General features: G+C 37.8%; 1 protein-coding gene across 11 annotated transcripts in view; it reads right to left on the bottom strand.

Annotated features, from left to right (window-relative positions):
- Nucleotides 1-898: 898 nt before the first annotated feature.
- LOC123762560 (whirlin) overlaps nt 899-21657 on the bottom strand; it is a 261198-nt gene continuing 240439 nt past the window's right edge. For 5 of the 11 annotated variants that reach the window (XM_069332492.1, XM_045749087.2, XM_045749086.2 and 2 more), the window contains 7 exons: nt 20573-20773; nt 17755-18384; nt 15069-15197; nt 12277-12975; nt 8406-8994; nt 4862-4976; nt 899-1568 (listed from right to left, as the gene is read on the bottom strand). In XM_069332492.1, coding sequence (XP_069188593.1) covers nt 1535-1568; nt 4862-4976; nt 8406-8994; nt 12277-12975; nt 15069-15197; nt 17755-18384; nt 20573-20773 — 2397 coding nt within the window. In that variant the 3' untranslated portion in view covers nt 899-1534. The remainder of the gene's footprint in view (nt 1569-4861; nt 4977-8405; nt 8995-12276; nt 12976-15068; nt 15198-17754; nt 18385-20572; nt 20774-21657) is intronic. The other 6 variants (XM_045749089.2, XM_069332494.1, XM_069332493.1 and 3 more) reach the window with 4 other exon arrangements.

Below are 21657 nucleotides of genomic sequence, written 5' to 3'. Positions count from 1 at the left end.
AACTGGAGTTACTCATTATGTTTATTTTTGTGGCACAATTATTTTATTCATCATGTCTTTTATAGCAGTTGTTAATCAGTCATTTACTGTATTATAGGCTTATTACCAGTGAAGGCTAATTTCTGATAATTCAATTACAATAGGGGTTCTTGTTTCTTCATTAATTATCACATTTGCTGTACAGTATTATCATGTAGCTTCAGCTAATTTACTTTATATTTTACTTATTTTAATTATTTTATATTTTACTTGTACAAATATTTTACTTATGTAAATAAAATTTGTACCTAGGCATAAAGCTAGGTCGGCCGTGCGCATATCAACAAACTCGTATCCCGAGGTAAAGTTAGTAACCCAATTCAAATTTTCCGAAAAAATCGGGCTCGTAACCTGAAAAGTTCGTAAACGGGCATTCTTAAACCGAGGTACCACTGTACCATATTTCTTCATTACTTATGCAATGCTAGCAGGATTTGGGTAGATTTTGGTAATTCTATGGACCCGCTTTGACTAGATTAAGTATTTGCCATACACACGTAACTCATGGGCACTTAATGGAATGCCACCCTGCTCCTTAACTGCCTTGTTTTACTTACAATTGTGCACCTCTTTGTTTAATGTACCGATTTTCAGAACAATTGTATATTTTGCTTTCCATGTGTCCCTCAATATAATCCTTGATGTATCCAATGCCTTTGATATCACTTGCTTTGTGTCCTTTTGTTCTTGTATTGGTATCCTAAGTGATATTTAACACCTTTTCAATATCCAGTGACACTGATGGTACTACATAAGTTTTCCCAGCTAGGTGCCTTCTTTTGACAATCACTTTCTCAATTGTCTTAATGGGGTTGAAACTTATCTAGTTTAACACTGGTTTCAAGGAAATAAAAAACAATTTATGAATAACCTTTCATTGGTTCAATCTGAACTGTTAATGTACACAAGGTGTATATTGATTTCTAATATATGTGTGTGTGTAGATTTATGAACACTTGAAATACTCGGTAGTAAATACTGAACATAAATATGTACATAAAATGATACTACAGTATACTTGTTGTCCAAACCATAAAATATGTTCATATATACATATGATTCTTATAGAGGAATTACATCACAAACAAGTACAATACTGTAATAATATTCCAAAAGAGACAGCACAATTACCTGAATTGAAAATATATTATAGCTAAACTCAAAGTAATTTGTATACCTGTATATATATATTGTACTTTATACAATAAAACATATATTACTGATTACTGCCAAACAATTATTATAGTGGTGGAATATACACAGTATATCTGTATAAAGTACTTACACAAAATTACAAAAATATTTAGACCATACAGTTAATAGCACTAGTATATACACACATGTATGAAGGGTTTTTATTTCTGAATATTTGTTTAGTACCTAAGAAAGACATGAAGTTCTTTTATGGCATCAGCACAGTTTTGATAGCTCATTCCTTTCCATAGAAGGGATTCAGGCAGATTCACAGACTTCTCAATAATTGTACTGTAAAGTACTACGTCCGGGGATCGTCCTCACCTACTGTTGTTCTGCAAAATAAAAATATAATAATATTAAAGATCAATCTGCAGACATGTGATCAAATTAACATGTAAATTTGTGATACTATTAATAAAAGAAAGTATAAGTGCACATGAGGCAAATACAACATCATTGCATCAGTTCTATAATTCAAAGAGATTCTGCAAAAATTGGTAATAGGAAAATCCAACGTTGAATGTAATGAAATACCTCTTTCTGGTGGGGTCCCTCAGTGACTCCCTGTAGCAACAACTCAAGATAGCTCTACGCGTCATGCCAGGCCCTTGCGATTAATAAAACAGACAAGAGCAAGGTAAATATGAACTCTTTGACAACAAGGTATTGCATTTGCTGGGTCTATTTTATCTGAGCCTGCCCCTTGACAGGAGGCTTATCAAACAGCAGCTGTACTGTGGGCCTGTTTTGTCCATGTTCATGGTTTGCAGCTTGATGGTCAAGTGGATGCCCTGGAGTTAGCCCTATGGTGTTTAGGGACCGAGTTGGAGGGGGTTGGTAAATAAAACCAGTTCAAAATTTGCCTCCCCATTTCTTTGAGTGGTGTGGTTAGCTAGTTCTTCCACCTTTGCTTTGGGCTGTATGAAGGTTTCAGAGTCTGGGCAGGGTTTAGCTTTGGGTGTAGCTTGGCCACCTCTGGGGTCTGCCCTATACACTTCGATAGTGGAGACTGTTGAATAGTTCTTTCCTACTGGGAAAGAAGGGGGATTGTCTTGCTCTGATCTTGTACTGTGGGACGATGCCTTCCTATCTCGGGCATCAGGCGTGGAATATGGCTCTGCTTCGGGGTCTACATGTTAGACCGCCAGGGCTCGGGGGAACCCCAAAAAGTGTGTCTGGGTACCATTTGAACCTTCCTGGTCTCTAGTTCTGTCTGCGGAGGGTGTTTTGCTTAGAGTAGAGGACTTTTCGTATCCTCCATCCATGTTAGAGGTGGATTTCTTGGCTCCCCCACCCCCACAGGAGTACTTCCATTTCTCACTAAGTTCTGTAGATACTTCCCATCATCCTGCCTTGTGCCTTCTTTGGCTCAGGTAAAGCTCTTCTTGGTTTCTCCTGCAGGATCAAAACTTCACTTCCCTCATGGACTTGACCTTTGGGTCACGTCCATGAGGGAAGTGAAGCTTTGGACCATGGACTTTTGGGACCATGGACTTGAGTTTGGGTCAGCTTCTGCCTTTTGACTCTGGTATAAGATTCCCGATTCATTCTGTCTTGCTGACAACCCTCTCTTTTTCCTTGGAGGCTTGGCCGAACCAAGAATGCTTGAATAGCAGGAAATTGAGTCAGTTATCAGATGTTCTTGATCTTTGCTCCGATTCTCCCTAAAGATGTGGGCTAGTGACAGCTCCATGTCCTTTGCTCCCTTGAGCCTTCACTGCACATCCTCACTTGGTGGCCATTTTGTGCATTTTCCCATTGTCCTGGATATTTTGGCATTGGTGCCTGGTGTGGGGTGCCTTTATTGCCTGCAGTTCTGGCTTAAGCGACTTCTTAGGTTGCTCATTCCCCCTCCCTTGGTAGGCAGTGGCAGCATTTTTCTTGGCCTATATCTCATGTTAGCAGACCAATCCAGCCCAGGCATTAATTTTGGCTTGGTCTTTAAGACACTTGTTTCCCTTTTCTCACCCCCTTCTTTTACCTGAGGAGGCTGTTTTTCCATTCCTCTCAACTGCTGCTGCCTTCTAGCCTCTCACAGTTAGGTCCTTTTACAGAGGGGTTCTGTCTTGGTCCTATGATTCATGGGCTTTCTGGATTGTTTCCCAGAGTCTCCAGTGGAGTTGGTCCACCTCCTCCCTCTTTTAGGCTCAGGGGTGTTGAGGCAGAGGTTCATCCCTCAGCCATATGTGGTCATCACAACATGGTTGGACTCTGGCATGGTCTAGTTAATCATCTCTCTTCGATGGGCAACCCAATTGGTCCCAGGTCCCTTGGTTGTGAGCTGAGGACTTGGACCTCTGTGCACCAAGACTGATAATTACACTGATCTTCGTGAACTACATGCAAAGCAGTTACATAAGTAAATACATAAATTCTGATTCAGTTTTGTGCAAATAAAGCTTTGTAAATTTAGACATGTTAGTAGTGTAATAAAAGAACTGGTCCAAACAATATGTACAATTTATATTTTAATCTTTAATAAAAAAAAGTTTTGTACTAATTAAATTACCCAATTCCCAATAAAATTTTCAAATGTTTGCAATTCAGTTTATATATAATCTTTATGAAAAAAATCAATGGGCGCAATGATTTTGTGATCGAATTAACAAAAATATTTGCCTTCTGTAAATATGTTAGTACGTGTGCTCAGAATTTCATGCAATGTGATTAATATTACAGTATTTATTGTAATTTCCTCAGCCTCACATACAATATTTAATATTTTCGTGTTCTGATGACGCTTCAGTGTGTCATTCACACTGACAGTAAACGTGCTGATGATGTTAAAATGCGTCATCCACTTGCTCTTCATAAACATTCGTATACTCATCACTGTCTTACACAGAAGAGCGTATTTATAATAATCTATTATAAATACACTTTTGTTTTTACATCTATTCTCTAAAGAAGTCATTTGCAAACATTTTGACACAACCCAAGAAATAACTTAGAAAATGTAAAATGACTGCAAATATTTTTAGCATCACTGAGTGGGACCAGCCAAGTGTGCTGTGTTTTCATTCAGAAGTATGAGGAGAGAAGCATAATCTATTACAAATACACTTTTGTTTTTGCATCTGTTTTCTAGACACTTAATTTGTCGACATTTTGACACTAAATTTATAGTTATAAAACAATAAATATCTTTGAAAACATAATATGATTGTAAACATTTTTGTATTGAACAGCTCGTGAGCGGTCCAGGGAGTTTTAGAATGTTTATTCTGGGGACATTTTGGGGAGCCCAGAATGTTTACTGTTGAGGATGTACCGAGTGGTCGGACTGCCAAAGTGTTATTAATATGTTTTATTTAATCTCATAAAATATTTTGTGACTACACCAAAAATTCAACATTGACCAATATTATTTAGTAAGAGAGATTAATTAATAAACTGAGTGATTAATGAGATACAGTATCTATCTAAATGGCAAACTTGTCATTATTTTGGGTTATATATTTCCTTTAGAACATGCTCAATGAAATTAGTTAATATTTTAGGACAGGACAGCCATTTCCCAGGACAGCCTATTAGAATGTTTGATAAGGCAGAGTTTAAAATGATATTTTTAATGTAGCTATATTGCAGCAGCAAAGGTCCCCCCCTCAATGAGGTGAGCACTCACACATCACCAAAAGATATGGACTTCTGCAGGGGTCTGATGGTGGAAGCTGGACCTGAGGGCTTCAAGATGCCTGTAGGAGGGTATTCGGGAGCCTCGTTTTCCTTACCGCAATCACCTTAAGGGGAGCCAGTAATTGGATCAGGGTTTGTGTATGTGGCAATACAAAATTGCAGCCTTTTTGAACTAATGGCAAGAACTAATTTCAGCTTCAAAAACTTTAACACCTATACAGGTATTTTAATTAATTAAAAGGTGTACATTAGTTTTGCAGTATAATTTATAAAGAATGCAGAAAATATTTTTGCAATAACAATCACATCAAAGTATAACAAACAGATGTATAGGCCATAGTGTCAAAATTGAATAACAAATAAATGATTATTTGTTTAGGAATAAATGTAAGATTAAAAGAATAAATTATATATTCCTTCATTTTCTGTATATGCCCAATTTTTTCCACCTTTGGATAAAAAGGATGCATGCAGAATCTTTTTCTATCACTTTAAGCATCTGCTGAAGTCAGAATATTTGTTTCGCTATCATGTATGCATGATGTGAGGTCCATCACAATAGCGTGATGCATCAAATGAATAAATCCACAAGGACCATGATGAGGGTGAGCCTACGTTCGAGATGATCCCAGACGCACCTTAATCGACTATGCCCTGACATGGTTAAAAGAATTGCAACCGGGAGTGCTACTGCCCTCACACGGATCCTGCAGTGTCTCCGAGATACAAACCAGAGTTTTACACAATTTCCCCCATGCACTTGGTCTCTGTCAACAAGCTGTTCTACCTCTTCGCCCTTACTTCATTACACACAGAAATCACAATAGTGTGATGCATCAAACGAACAAATCCACAAGGTTCGAGGGTTCGAACCCCTCATCACGGCCAGTAAAATGGTACAAAAAGGCAAACCAACAAAATCGCTAGAGAAAGGGGTAGTGAAAAATAAGGAGAGAGGGAACATGTTCCTGAAAATTGCATACTGTACCCCCAATATAGATGGAGTGAGATCGAAGATACTGGAGTTAAGTGATGTAATACAGCTGCAGACACCAGACACTGTTGCACTCACCGAGACGAAACTTGAAGATGATATTTTAAACGAGGTCATATTCCCAAGGGGCTACTCGGTTTGGAGACAGGACAGAAAAATTAGGAAAGGCAGTGGCATTGCTGTGCTGGTGAAAGAACACCCATATCTTGAGGTTATCTTGAGATGATTTTGGGGCTTAGCGTCCCCCGCAGCCCAGTCCTTGACCACGCCTCTTTTTTTTGTTACACCCCCACCCTCCCCCCAGAAGCAGCCCGTAGCAGCTGTCTAACTCCCAGGTACCTATTTACTGCTAGGTAACAGGGCCATCAGAATGAAAGAAACATTTTGCCCATTTGTCTCCACCTCCACCGGGGATCGAACTCGGAACCTCAGGACTATGAATCCGAAGTGCTGTCCACTAGCGTCAGGCACCTAAAACTAAAACAAAAACTATTTTGTTTACCTAAAGGTAAACAAAATAATGATCCACGAGAAGTTGACATTATAGCACTGGAAATCTGCAATTAGGATGATAAACTAATGATCACAAATGCATATAGTCCACCGCCAAGCAACACTGGACAAAGGAGCAGCTGGATAATAAATGAGGGTCTTATAACAATAATGAGAGAGATTATGGCGAGACCAGATAAAGATAGATCATGACTGTTGGTAGTAAGCGACTTCAACTTGAAATCCATAGACTGAGAAGCATATGAAGCTAGAACAGAGGACTTTTGGACCTGTAGATTCGTAAACCTCATTCTGGAAACATTCTTGCATCAACATGTTAAACAAGCTACGAGGATGAGGGAAGGGGATGTTCCCTCCACGCTAGATTTGATATTTATCAGGAAAGAGGAAGAGGTATTTGACATTCAATACCTTCCTCACTTGGGTAAAAATGACTATGTCTTTTTGGGAATAAAGTATGCAATGCATTATAATCTGAAAGAAAATAAGGAGGTTGAAGAAGTTGAAAAACCTGACTTCAGGAGAGGGCATTATAGGGACCTTAGATATTTTTTTAATGAGTATAATTAGACAGACTTGTTGCTAGACAAGGAAGTAAATGAGATGTATGTAAAGTTCTGTGAAATATATAATAAAGGCACAAAAAAATTATACCAAAGCAGAGATGCAGAACCAGGAAATAGGCTTAGTTAAACAGAAATTGCGAGAGGGTGAGAGACCAAAAGACACAAAAATGGAATCAATATAGGGAGAGGCCAAATCCCCAAACATACCAGCAATACAAAGATGCGAGAAACGACTACACGGCAGTGAGGAGAGAGGCAGAAAATTTTTGAAAAAGGGATAGCGGATAAATGTAAAACAGAACCGGGCCTATTCTACAAATTCATAAACAACAAATTGCAGGTAAAGGATAATATCCAGAGGTTGAAAATGGGAAACAGATTCACGGAAAATGAAAAGGAAATGTGTGAAACATTAAATGAAAAGTTCCAAAGTGTGTTTGTACAAAATGAAATCTTCAGAGAACCAGTGTGTGTGTAAGTATTTCATGTTTATACCTTATTAAAGACAAATATTTTCAATTTATAATCTTTTAACACTTTATAATCCTGCTGACGGGTCACATTTTGTGCGGAATAAGGTTTACCAATTCACTTATCATCCATGATGAACTGACTACTTTAACCAGAATTTCCTTACCCAATAATGGCCACTAGATGTAGGAGCAGATTATACACAAGAAGCACCCAAGGCATTTATTAGGACTTTCAATGTGTGGATTTGGCTAGCATTAAGGCAAAGCTATCACCATTTAACTAGCATTATGGCAAAACACAGCATTTTGTTCACAAGGCTCTCAAAATTTGGTTAAAATTAAATGAAACCTTTCACAATTGAGCAAGCATTAAGGAAAACTTTCATCAGGCACTTGCAATGAGAAAGAAGAATAGCAAAATGACTGAAGATTGCCCTTAGCAGAGACATGAGATAATAGAATGAAAGTAGCAATACAATAGAATTGTATTACTGTATGTAGATAAGGAAAAAAATGGAAAACCACAATTTATTGAAACTGTAGTATGGGGTGGAGACAGTGGTGTGGACTATCAAATATCATAGGAGATTCTCTATGTAGCATCATCATTTGTGCACAGTAAGCTACAGTATTGAGAAAAGAATAGGATGTTATGCATACAAACTTTTGAATATATACTGTTTATGCTTTTAATATATTTTTGAAAGGCTTTCTCAGTGCAGAATATTTTAAGATTTTGGGAAGTAGGGACATAAGTACTATTTGTTATTTTGTTACCAAGACTTACTCATAATAGATAATCGCATGACTAAAACAAATCAGTAATACTAATAAATAGCCAACTTTATATTACATAACATCACAAAGAAACTGCAGTGCATAATTTATTTTTATATATAAATTAATAACAATAAGACCCAAATGTATCTACTGTTAAAATGTTTAATAATTCTTTAAACCATTCAGTCTTCTTAACTTACTACTCACCTTTCATAATAATGGTGACAGGAGGATCCTGTCTTATACCACGATACTTGGTGGATAAAGATGCTTTAGGGTTTGGGGCATTATTCTGAATGGATGTAGTAGTGAAAGAAGGAGCAGCAGTAGAAATTGATTCACTGTTTGGAGCACTGGTATAGTTAGTACTAGAGGAAACTGATGGATGATCTGTGGATAGTTCTTTAGGTGTATAACGTTGGCGCAAATTTGAGCGAGATAAAGTAGATACAAGTTCTTGCTGTAGGCATGCTTTTACTGGCGTTTTATCAACCACACTCACTCCGCTGGGTTCACTATTATTGCTCCGTGATGCAGATAGAAAGTCCATCTTGAGAGGTGCTGGTCTATGGTTTGGTGAGGGATAAGCACCAATGGAGACTAGAGGCTTTCCTAACCCTGCTCGTGGAGGTTCGAAATATGAACTAGGAGCCCGCGATGAAAGTAATGTCTTGTCTTCAGGCTTAAACTCTTCCATCACGGCCACACTCACTGGACGCAGTGGAGATTTCCTTGTTGTAGAAGACTCTGAAGATGAATGGGAGTTGGTGTTGCCTCCTGACCGCTCATTCCACTGCTATATAAAACAGGTTATTAATTATCCAATTTAAAAATAGGATTACATGCCTTTAGTTACTGATTCCCAGTTTTAAAATAATTTTGATGGGCATTCACTGTACTTTTAATTCACACATAATCACTTATAAACTACTGTATCAGTAATGAGGTATCTGCTGCGCAGTCTATAAATTTAGGGACAAATGTTTGTAAGTAACACAATCATAAAAAACACACAATATCAAGTAAAGAGAAGTAACAAGGTAAACAACTAGGTAAATATATTATATATATATATATATATATATATATATATATATATATATATATATATATATATATATATATATATATATATACATATATACATATACATATATATATATACATATATATATATACATATATATATATACATATATATATATACATATATATATATACATATATATATATACATATATATATATACATATATATATATACATATATATATATACATATATATATATATATATATATATATATATATATATATATATATATATATATATATATATATATATATATATATATATATATATATATATACATACAGTATATATATACACACACACATACATACATACATACATACATACATACATAGACATGTGAATGCTACAGGTATATGAAATTATCAGTCAGATGTTGCTTCATACTCTCATCATGAGTGTATGGAGTATACTCTCATACATAATCATCATGTAACAGGGATCTTAACTAACACAAGTACTGTACTGGGATTTATGAGAATCAAAACTGAGATGGCTAAGGCTTTCTTTGTCCATTAATTTTTTTGGTGTCTGATTAATACATGTATTACAAAACATTCAACATTCTCAGTGAACTCTGATCATGTCTACAATTTAAAATATTCTCATACAGTATAATCAAAGTTCCTAAAACATGCAAAATCTGTTTCACAAAAAAACACATGCACTTTCAGGTACTCAGAGACAGTAGTAATTCTGAGAGATATGATAAAGCATGCATCTTTTGTCAACTCTTAGAGCACATATTTATGTTCAGTGTGTGGCTCAAGAGTGGTGTCATTTTGTAGCTAATTTTTGAGCTAGCCCGGCCATCAATTACTTTGAGCCACTTTACCCATATTTACCCGAATTTTACCTGAGGGCCACTAACATTAGTGCTGTGTTGCTATTGCCCTTTGTTCTGTTCTCTGTGCATATTAAGGCCATAATATGCTTGGGTTGCATACATGATTTTTCTTGTTCATAGCTTTGCAGCTACATTAATACAAGAATTGAAAGCACAGGGCTCATCTATTAGGACAGTTTGAGGAAACTAATCCTTACAATCTTAGAAGAGAGAAGAAATAGAAGATATATGATCACTATATGCAAGATCCTGAGGTGAAGACAATGTGGACAAAGAAAGCCTATTTAAATTATGAGATAGGACAAAGGGGGGTATCAATATAAGCTGGACATACAATTGCACATTCTCTCATGTGTATTATACATATATAAAACGCTAAACTGTAATGCCAATCCTGATCTCAAAAGCTTCATAGAAGGTTGTAACAGAACCCATGAGCACCACACCAGAAATAAATACAGTTTTGATATTCCTAGAGTGCGACTTAATCAAACCAGAAATGCTCTACAAATCAAGGGGCCCAGAATGTGGAATGACCTTCCCAACCATGTTAAAGACAGTACCTCTCTCAACCAGTTTAAGTTAAAAACGAAGCTATACCTAATAAATTCCCTGTAACCTACCTTACCCCTCTATTGTCAACCCATGTATGTTTTTTGTTTTTTTTTGTTTTTCAAATCAACGCTGTTTTAAAGTAATTTTCTGTAATAATTTGTAATTGTATTTGTGCTGTTTTTTCAACAATGTTCCCCCCTCTTTTACCTCTATTTTTATTTGTACTCAACGCATTTTTTTCTTTTTACCCATTAGTTTTAAGCTTTAGTCAGTAGTGTTTTTTCCTGCCCGAAACGCTTTGCGTAATAGTGGCTTTAGGCATTGTATGTACTAGCTCTATCTATAAAGCCAACAAACTTTGTAAAATCTCTTTATGTATGTACCTTTGCCTAAATAAAAATTATTATTATTATTATTATTATTATTATTAATTGAGTCATAGAGCTGTAATTAAATTCTTGTAACTGTACGAGTTTTTTTTTTTTTTTTTTTTTTTTTTTTTTTTTTTTTACGAGTGTACTCGTAACTGTACGAGTGGTTGGCCAGCAGAATGCATTGAAGAAGCTATCAAAGTCAATTCCATCCACAACTGTAACCCTCAACATGCAACAGCTATGGTGTGTCCACCAGAAAATGGTATTTCATTACATTCAACATTAGATTTTGAAGTGGGTGTTGACTATTATAAGTGCGTTCTGTGGTGTCCTAAAAGCAGTCTCCTTGGTGGTGAACTGATATCTTCCATCTCCAATTCAAAGGCATGAAGCATTTGAAAAGTTGCTCATCACTCTAAGACACAGGTTGATAGGAGCATGGCAGGAGTATAGTGTCCAAGGTGGAGCATGGTAGGAGTATAGTGTCCAAGGTGGAGCATGGTAGGAGTATAGTGTCCAAGGTGGAGCATGGTAGGAGTATAGTGTTCAAGGTGGAGCATGGTAGGAGTATAGTGTCCAAGGTGGAGCATGGTAGGAGTATAGTGTCCAAGGTGGAGCATGGTAGGAGTATAGTGTCCAAGGTGGAGCATGGTAGGAGTATAGTGTCCAAGGTGGAGCATGGTAGGAGTATAGTGTTCAAGGTGGAGCATGGCAGGAGTATAGTGTTCAAGGTGGAGCATGGCAGGAGTATAGTGTCCAAGGTGGGCTCTGTGGCTCTTGCTCTAAAAGTGATAAAACCTTGCCAGAAAATCACACAGTATAACATTCACGGGAAGGATTTCTGGTCTATGAGACTGGGGTGTCTTTAGTGTTGAGCTGCCTTTGAGACAGGACTGTTCTTAGTGCTCGTTTGTCTATGAGAGAGGTGCCTTTACTGCTTAAAATTGCTGGCCATGCACATCCAAATATTTTTTTTTGTTTATAACAGAAATTCATAAGATTAAAATAAAATACCCATGCACAGTAAAAGATCCTCCAATATGAAATATTTATGGATTGCTTTTCATGCTGGTCAAATGTGCAACTAATTTCTAATATGAAATTTAAATTAAGTAAAGTAATCAACATTTAAGGAATTATACCGGCAATTGTGGTATTTAATAGCATCTTTTAAACTTATTATAAACAAAAAATTCAAAATTGCAACTCACAGCAGGGGGAAGCGGGGTGAGTGTCCTGGGCATGGGGGGCGGGAAGGGCGGGGCTCCTGACGTTGATGAATGAAGCCTAGAGACAGTGTTGGGACAGCTGGAAATGGGAGTGGCCAATAACTGTGGCCTAGAAATATAATGGTAAAGGTCTGGAGAGGAATTTGCATGAGGTGAAATGTGAATAGCTTTGCTATGGCCAGGTACTGATGCATTCGACATATTTTTTTTGCAAATAACAGAACCTAGGAGAGGAGGTGGTGGCGGAGGAGGTGGCGGTGGTGGAGGGTACTGTGAAGTAGGAAGAGGTACCTGTCTTGCCATTGGTGTTGTTGAACTTATTTTGCTGCTTGCAGAAGAACTACTGATGATAATAGTCTCCTTAATGTTGCGACCAGTGCTGCTGCTGCTGCTTGTCTCTTTAGGCATAAACTTAGACTTGATGTTGTTTGTTGTTAGACCCACACTATTGCTCTGAGTGAGTGGCAGCCCTTTATTATTAGTGGAAACTGGGTCATGATTGTGATTTATGCTGCTGTTGCTTATAATTTTGGAAGAAAATTCTACTTGAGAAGGTGGTGTTCTAAAATCTTTGGGTGGAGATAGTATGTTTGATTCACATGTTTCTTCTTTACAATCTTCATTAGCACCATCTTTTGCGATGAACATTTTCTTGTGAGCAAGCTTGAATTCTTCCATTAACTGCAAGAAACAAAAACAAAATAAAGCTTAAGATAAAGAAACCATGACATAAATGAAACCAATGAAACATAGTAGCATGAATACTGAGCAAAAGCAACAAAAGTTAATAATTCACTAATATATGAAGACCTGAACTCAGATCTTGGGCCTGATTCATCCTCATATTACATTGCGAGGATGAAGTGATATTAAATTTACAGTCTCCGTGGTGTAGTGGTAAGACACTCGCTTGGCGTTCCGCGAGCGCTATGTCATGGGTTCGTATCCTGGCCGGGGAGGATTTACTGGGCGCAATTCCTTAACTGTAGCCTCTGTTTAACGCAACAGTAAAATGTGTACTTGGATGAAAAAACGATTCTTCGCGGCAGGGGATCGTATTCCAGGGACCTGCCCGAAACGCTACGCGTACTAGTGGCTGTACAAGAATGTAACAACTCTTGTATATATAAAAAAAAAAAAATTGTGATGACTCACCACCCTCACACTACCCTGGGGTGACTGGCATTCAAGAAGTACATCTCATCAAAGCACCACTGTTTTGGACTCAAGCTTTTCGTGCTGTGCGATTGTGAGACTGGTATCGTCATGGACATGATTCTGTATTCTGGTACAGATGTCGACATACCAGCTCAAGATGAACACAGGTTCTCTGGCAGTGTCGTAAAAACCCTGATGGAACCGTTGCTGAGCAAGGGTTCCATATACTGTTCACCGACAACTATTACACCAGCCCCTTGTTGACCAGATACCTCCTTGCCCACAACACCGGCACATATGTGGCACTGTGAAGGCCCACAGGAAGGAAATGCCAGTGTTTGGCATTGGTATAGCAGTGGGTAATTGCCAACTGCGCAAGTGTGACAATATGCTCTCAGCGTGGCGGAGGGACAGACGAGAGGTGAATATGCAGACTACGATTCACACCGGTGCTATGTTGGACAATCGCAAAGACCACTTTCAAATGCATTTCCCCATTTATAAGCCAGACTGTGTCATAGACTACAACGTGAACATGCACCTCGTCGATAAATGTGACATGATGCTCAGTGCAGTGGAGTGTGTGCGCAAGTCTGAAGTGGACGAAAAAGTTCTTTTTCCACCTAATAGATGTAGCAGTGCTCAACTGCTTCAATATGTACCTCGTAAAATCTGGCAGGAGACTGCCAATACGGACATTCAGTGTTGGTGTTGTGTCACAACTGCTAGTAAAGTATGGCAAGGAGGGCTCTGTTGCACGGCGCGGGGTGCAAGCAACAAAGCCACACGCAGCTCCAGACAGACTGAGGGGTAACGAGATGTTCTGTGTCCACATGCTCCAATATATGCCAGGCACAGTATTACGGGAGAAGGGTAAACATTCCTGTATAGTATGCAGGAACACTAGCCGAAGAGAACAAAAGCGAAGATGCATCAGCACCTGGTGCGTGGAGTGCAAGGTTCTGTTATGCCCCGTTGGCTGTTTCGCAGTATATCACACACTTGCAGAGTTCTGAGTGTGTTTATGGTGTGTGTGTGTGTATATAGTGTGTAATACTGTATAGTGTGTAAATAGATTGTAAATATAAATAAATTAGCATGATACATTGGAAATATGTGCAGAATATGTGTACACGAGTCATGCACGTAACACAGTTTCTTCGGACAGTACGGATGTTCTACTGTCATAATATAGTGTACGTGTTCAATATACATAGGATTGGCACGAAAAACAAATAAAATGTATTTGGATCTGTGCGCATAAAATGAACAAAAATATATTCGTGGCAACTCGCGCATCTTGAGCGAGGCGCCCTACTGGCCCTAGGAGCATACGCCATGGGCGACCGGGGATTAATGATGTCACACACGAACTTACGGACTCCATAGCAGCCAAAGTAAGTACAATTTCGAATTTTTGTTAACATATCCATTCTCAGGGAAGGGTTTTTGACACTTTCAACAAAAAAAAAAAAAAAAAAATCCAGAGAATTTATTTCCTGCACACAAGGGGAGGGGGGTGCCATATTTGGAAGCCGAGCAGCACAGTGGTTAAAGTGGCTGTTATGTAATTATAAGGACTGAATATATTAATGAATGGCTCACATCCACATTACCTTATCATGTTGAGCACGTTTAGGATCAGCTGGAGTCGTTCTTGGTTTGTCTTTCTTAAAGGCATCAATTTTGTCCTCAATTAGCTGAGCTTTGGTTTTGTCCTCACTACTTAACCCTTGTTGAGCTTCCTGAAATGGTGGAATGGGGAGAATAAGATGTCTTGGTAAACATTGTATTGCTTTTTCTGTCACTGTATGCATGCCATATACGGTAATAATAAAGCAGGTGTTGCAAGCAGAATTATGGAAGGTACCACTATATGATGTCATTGTGCATTAATTATATGATATATTGTTGTTTAGCATAAAAATCTACGTGTATATAAAAAAACAAAAACAGCATTGAATGTAATGAAATGCCGTTTTCTAGGCGAGACCCGGAGGCTCCCCGGAGCTATCCAATCAAATCAAAAAGGCTGATAGCTAGATCAAATCCAGACTGATATGGATATATTACACTTTGGCATCAGTCAATGTGCATGGAGTTCTAGGCCTACCGGGGACCACAAGCCAGAACCTGACCCCCCTCAGAGAGGCACGAGGAGCAATGGCCTATAGAAACCTTTGTGTGGTTGGAAGCATTCTATGTCTGCCATCGATTGGGTCAGGCACCCAGAAAAGTAAGCACCCCAAAACAAACCCCTATTCTGGTTAAAATATTGCTACTGAAAGCCGAATTTGTGGACAGAAGTCCCTAAATGAAAACGAGTTCTGTAGCCCATAGAAAGACCTGATTTACATCTGACTGGAGGTTTGCCGTGTCCTCTATGTTGTCTACTCTCATAAAAATCCTAGTGTCATCTGCAAAGGATGATACAGTACTATAGGTAAGCAAGACAAACATTCAACAGCAAGGTAAAAGTCAACAATCTCTAGCTGGTGTTGGATAGCCACCAAATTACTGGAAACAGTCAAGCAATTGAACTGGAGGCTGAACTTTGAATGCGTGGTGTTACCCATGGGCGGGGTTTGACTCCAGATATTCTTCTGGTTCCTTCAGTTCCGTCCTATTCTGTAACTGCCAGGATTGGCATGTGCAAGCTCTGTTTGCCTTTTGCTCTTTGGATTTTTGGAGTTTGGTTTCATGGCAGAGGAGTCACAAGATCTCTGACTCGCCTTAGGCCATCTCAAGCAAGAAGGCCCTTTGAGGAAGTGACCCTCAGAACACACCAGAGAAGAGAACTGTCAGTGCAATGGCAGGGGAACACTCAGGGAAGAAAGCCCTGAGCACATGCAGTTCCAAGCACACTAAATGAAAGGTTCATGCTACACAATAGTGTATACAGAAATGCTACAAAGGCAATTCCCAAAAGTACTTAGCTGAAAAGCAGTGAAGTCTGTAATGGCAGAAGGGCAACCTGGGAACCCTACAGCAGTCAAATGGTCATAACTGCATCAACATAAGAACTGAGGGCTCAAGCTCTGAAGGGTGTGGGGGCACTTTACCCCCATTCCCAATTGAGTAGGGGAGGTGGGGGCAAATGAGCAAATTCTAATGTTGAGAGATTTAATAACTTATTTATATAGTTGGGAGAGTTCATTAGGCAGGTTGCAAGGCTTTGGTCTCTTTTTGAATCCAGAAGTTGTCTATTTTGGTTCACTGACTTTTTGTATGCCTTTCTCAGTGAGGTGACAGATTATCATCATCTCCCTGTGTCTCTTTGAGGGGAGGACAGAGTCTGGCTCTAGTCCCCAGTAGGCCTAACAACTCTGCAACTGATGGGTCCTAGTACTGGTAGTTCGAAGCTATCCCAACTAGATAGCTTCAAGGTGCCACAAGGGGCTTCCCCTAGAAATTAAATTTTCCCCAAGGCTTGCTTCTCGTACTATCAGTGTCATTACACACAGAGATCACACTAACGTGATGCATCAAATGAACAAATCCACAAGTGTCTGGGATGCTCCCGGACGCAGGTTCGAATCCTCGTCACGGCCCTTGTGGATTTGTTCATCAGTATCATTGTAAATTTCACTCTTAACTATTCTGCTACATCATGTTATTTTATTCTGAAGAACAGATATATAACATGAAACACTGAAATAAACCCAATTTTTGAAAATATTAACAGCAATTACTATACTGTCCCTAATAGTAATTTGAAAAAGTACTGACATTTGTTGCACATATTGTGCATGCTTAATATGCATGCAGTGTTTGTTTTATTATACTACTATGTAAATTATTAAATTGATTTACATGTACAGTATTAAAAAACATGAACAAAAAAGTCTATTCTTGACAGATATAAAACAGAGAAATCAAGGACAAAGCTTGGATTGAAGATCTCTTTAAGTGGAATACAATACTGTACTTCATGGTATAGGTAGACAATACCATGTTGAATTGACTGTGGAAAAATTTAATCTTTGATACCTAAGAGAAATGAGGAATCAAAGACAGTCCAGCGTGATGACACAAAATTAGAAACTGCCTAGCAAAGTGTTCATGAAACATTGACATTTATGTTTGCAAACTGAGAGCACGATTTAAAGACCAATATAGTTGAAAAATTCTTTGTCAGGTAGAACTTGCACCACAGAAATGCAGAAGAAATAAAGATTAAATATTTACAGGGTGAAGAATTATGGATGCTTTATAAAAGTATAGTATTATGTACACTAAAGGTACAGATAGGCATAGATATATTTAACTGTACTTTAGTTCAATGGACACAAGATAACTCACCTGTGCTGAGCGACGCTCCAGTTCTTTATTTAGGGCAGCAGCTAAGCTAGGTTGAGGGGAAGAAGAGGTAGACTGTGGGGGAGGAGGTGGAGGTGGAGGAGGGACACCCACTAACATTTGCGAGCCATTGATGCTACTTGAGTGTGCACTAGGAGGGGCAGGCGGTTTTGGTGGCGTAGGTGGTGGCATATTGGATCGGAATGTTGGATGGGTATTGACTAGCAGAGCACGGTTTGCAATGGGTGAATCTTCCCAAACTGTACTTTCACCACTGCTAGCTGACAATGACCCAATACTCTTGCAGCGTCGTGGTGGAGCACCAGATCCACAGGATGAACCAACTCCGCTACTACTGCTGCTGCTGTGTGCTGGGGACGCTGGTGGGGATACCTGATGGGGCTGGAAGTTGCTTTGATGGGAAGTTAAGGCAGTGGTGTTTTTACGAGGTGGCGGTGGCGGTGGTGGGGACTTGATGAGAACCCTGGTAGTGTGTCGGCCACTACCTATAGATGAGGTGGGGCTGGGGGGCGGCTGAAGATGTGGTGAGAGTAGGGACTGCCCCGAACAGGTGATCACCAGTGGGGCCAATGGGGCACTCTGGGTTCTCTCTAGCCCACGACGTTTCTCCTCCTGGTTGGGAGTGGTGAGCCAGCAGGGCCAAAGTGAATAGGGGGTGCAGACAGAAACAAATAAGAGCAACTATATTCAAGGATCCATCACATCAGCTGTTCTAAGTTGTCACAAAATATTTGCATCTTACCATACAGTTATTTTTGTTCAATTTTGTACAGAGAAATGAATTAATGTACTAGCAAATTATGTCTTAGATAATTATAAGAATATATTCACTGTCCAATTTTCACTGCAGAATCATCACAAAGGAAAATAAGTAATTTGATGGAGCAGAACAGAGTGCAGCCTAATTTACAGCACCTACTGAGAGCTAATCAATCTTTGTCACCATATTTAGCGAGCAATCTTATCTTATCACTTATCTGGTATGTAACAAAATCAAATTTCCTATATTCAATAAAAATAAGTAATTTTATCTTATTCAATGTAAAATCATTTACATACTGTATAATATAAATATTATCTTTGCCATATTCCAAAATCTTTTAAACCAAAATGTCAGTGCTTATAAATCCCAAGGTGTATGGGAATATATAATAGATTCAGTACGTATTATAGTTACCACATTTCTTATCAAGTTCTTCAGTAGATAAGAACATTTAATCAAGTGTTGGGAAAGCAAGTATTACATAATTAAGTTAAAAATCTTTCTTTAAAATATAAAATGCACATTAGCTAACAGTATTAGCTTTTAAGATTTGCCTAAAGGACTGTGTGTTATTGACTTTGGTAAACATGCAGGTTGCACACCAACATTATTACCTTCTTGTATTTTAAATAGATAAAAATTAATAAATATACATAATTTCTTGGTGTATGACCGCTCTTGGAATCAATGTGTGCTATAGTCAAAATGACTTCTCTAACCATAAGAAATGGTTGTTAAGAATAAGACAATAATAAAAGTTTTGACTAAAGGTATTTATTTATTTTATTAGTAGTGGATATGATAAATGTTGTTGGAGAGACTTTAATGTTTGAAAAAAGATCAGGTATACTATACAAGTATATCATGGAATACAAAGAATGACTGGGGAAGCCAAGTGTTTGATATATGAAAAGAATTAACACGGTAAAGATGTTGGGAATCAATCTGTATATCAATCAGTAGCACAACTGATTAAAACTGTGGCCCTTTCAAAATTGTCGACCCTCTAGCATATTCATCAAGATGAATATAATCGTCAGTACAGTAGTTTCAAAGCAATATTTGACAGTACTGGGAAGACTCCATGAGAGTAGCTCTCATTTTGTAACAACACTTAGGTAATTACACACACAAAACTTATGTAGCAATCAACTTTCACTTGAAATGGACCAACCACTTCAAGTATGTTAACACCCACACAACTTGTAAATAACACAAATTACTTTCAAATGGAAATTGCTCTGGAATATTTATATTCTCTTCATGTAAATTAACATACTGGTACATATGCCATCTCGTCAAGCTGTTGGATATTAAAGCCTAATCATAAGAGACTGACCTACACAGTCGACTAATGTGATGGACCTCTGCAAGTTGCAACACTACAATTGTGCAGTGCAGTTTAGTAGTATATCACTTCCTCATACTAATGAATACTGTATGTTCACAAAGGTTTACTGTACTGGCAAGGAGCACAGTTCATTTAAAAAAAAAATCACAACATTGTTAATCTTTCTCTATTAGATAATGATGACAAAAGTGGGGTATGAGGCATTGATATGATACACAAGGTAGACCCAGACACTTCTACAAGTATTTACATAAAATTTACAACCAAAGTGTAGTAAAATCTACAGCAGCTAGAAGTAAATTAAAAAAAATCAGTTTGCAGAAATGTTCTGGGCAGCATTCATACATGTATAATCCTTGGTGATAAATGTGTGCAAATAATTATTTTACTATAGCATTACTGATTTTGCATGATCTGTGCATTTTCTTTATACAGATAGTTTCAAGAAATCAAAGCATTTAACAAGAGCTTGTATTAGAATGACCACAGCATGAAAATATGGTGAATACAAGTACATTATAATCCACAAACACACTTCCTGTACAAAAAATATTCTGACAACAGTTTACCTTTTTTCTTTAACTAGAATTCAGATTGAAGAAATAAGCTTTGTAAGACATTACAGTGTTTATGGTAGCAATAAATTTGTAGTCACCATTTTTTGGCATAAAATATTTGCTTCTCACCTCAAATTTGCGTCGCTCTTGTGCCAATCTGTGTGCTTCCTCTTTCAAACGTCTTTGTTCTTCCCTCAATTCTCGCAATTGCTGCTCCACTACTGATGCGGGCACCACCGAAGATTTGGCCTTACCTATAGATGGTGAGCTCCCACTGCCCGAGGACGATCTCACAGTTACTTGGGATGTCCCACTACTTAGCGTAGACGTCTGATGCAAAAAAATATTTTATAATTACACACACACACACACACATATATTATATATATTTATATATATATAAATATAAATAATATTATTTATATATATATATATATATATATATATATATATATATATATATATATATATATATATATATATATATATATATATATATATAATATATATATATATATATATACACACACACACACACACACACACACACACACTGTATAATGCGTGGGGTGCCACAAGGTGTCCATTTTGGGGTCAACCCTTTTTTTCACATACATCAATGACATAGATGAGAATATTATAAACCGCATTATCAAATTTGCAGATGACACTTAATATTTATGGTAAAGTAGGAAGTGAAAATTATATTGATGCCTTACAAAGAGATCTACATAAACTCCACAAATGGTCAGAAGACTAGTAAATGCTTTTTAATATCGAAAATGCAAGATCATGCATGTGGGGCACAACTACCAAATTAACATTACCTAGCAGCAGATTGATGAAGAAAAAGGACCCTGGAGTCAGAATCCATCACTCACTGCAAGTTTCACAACATGTGGGAACAGCAGTAAAATAAAAGATAATCAAACCCTAGGAATAATCATGCATACCTTTGATTTTATTGAAAAGAAGGTAGTTATTCAACTGCATAAATCTCTGATGCGCCTCCACTCAAATTGTTGTATTCAAGCATGGAGACTTTGCTCTTCAGAAAGACATAACTGCATTAGAAAAAGTTCAACACCAGGCAATAAAAATTATTCCAGAACTAAATTAACTCTCATACCAGGAACGGTTGAGGGGGCCACATGGCTTACAACACAATAAACCAGGCATGACAGGGCTGATTTCATCGAAACTTTTAAAATACT

This window comes from Procambarus clarkii, chromosome 27 (assembly GCF_040958095.1).
Source record: "Procambarus clarkii isolate CNS0578487 chromosome 27, FALCON_Pclarkii_2.0, whole genome shotgun sequence".
Lineage (NCBI taxonomy): Eukaryota > Metazoa > Arthropoda > Malacostraca > Decapoda > Cambaridae > Procambarus > Procambarus clarkii.
Note: the sequence above shows the minus strand (reverse complement) of the source record. Positions and strands in the feature narration are given on the sequence as shown.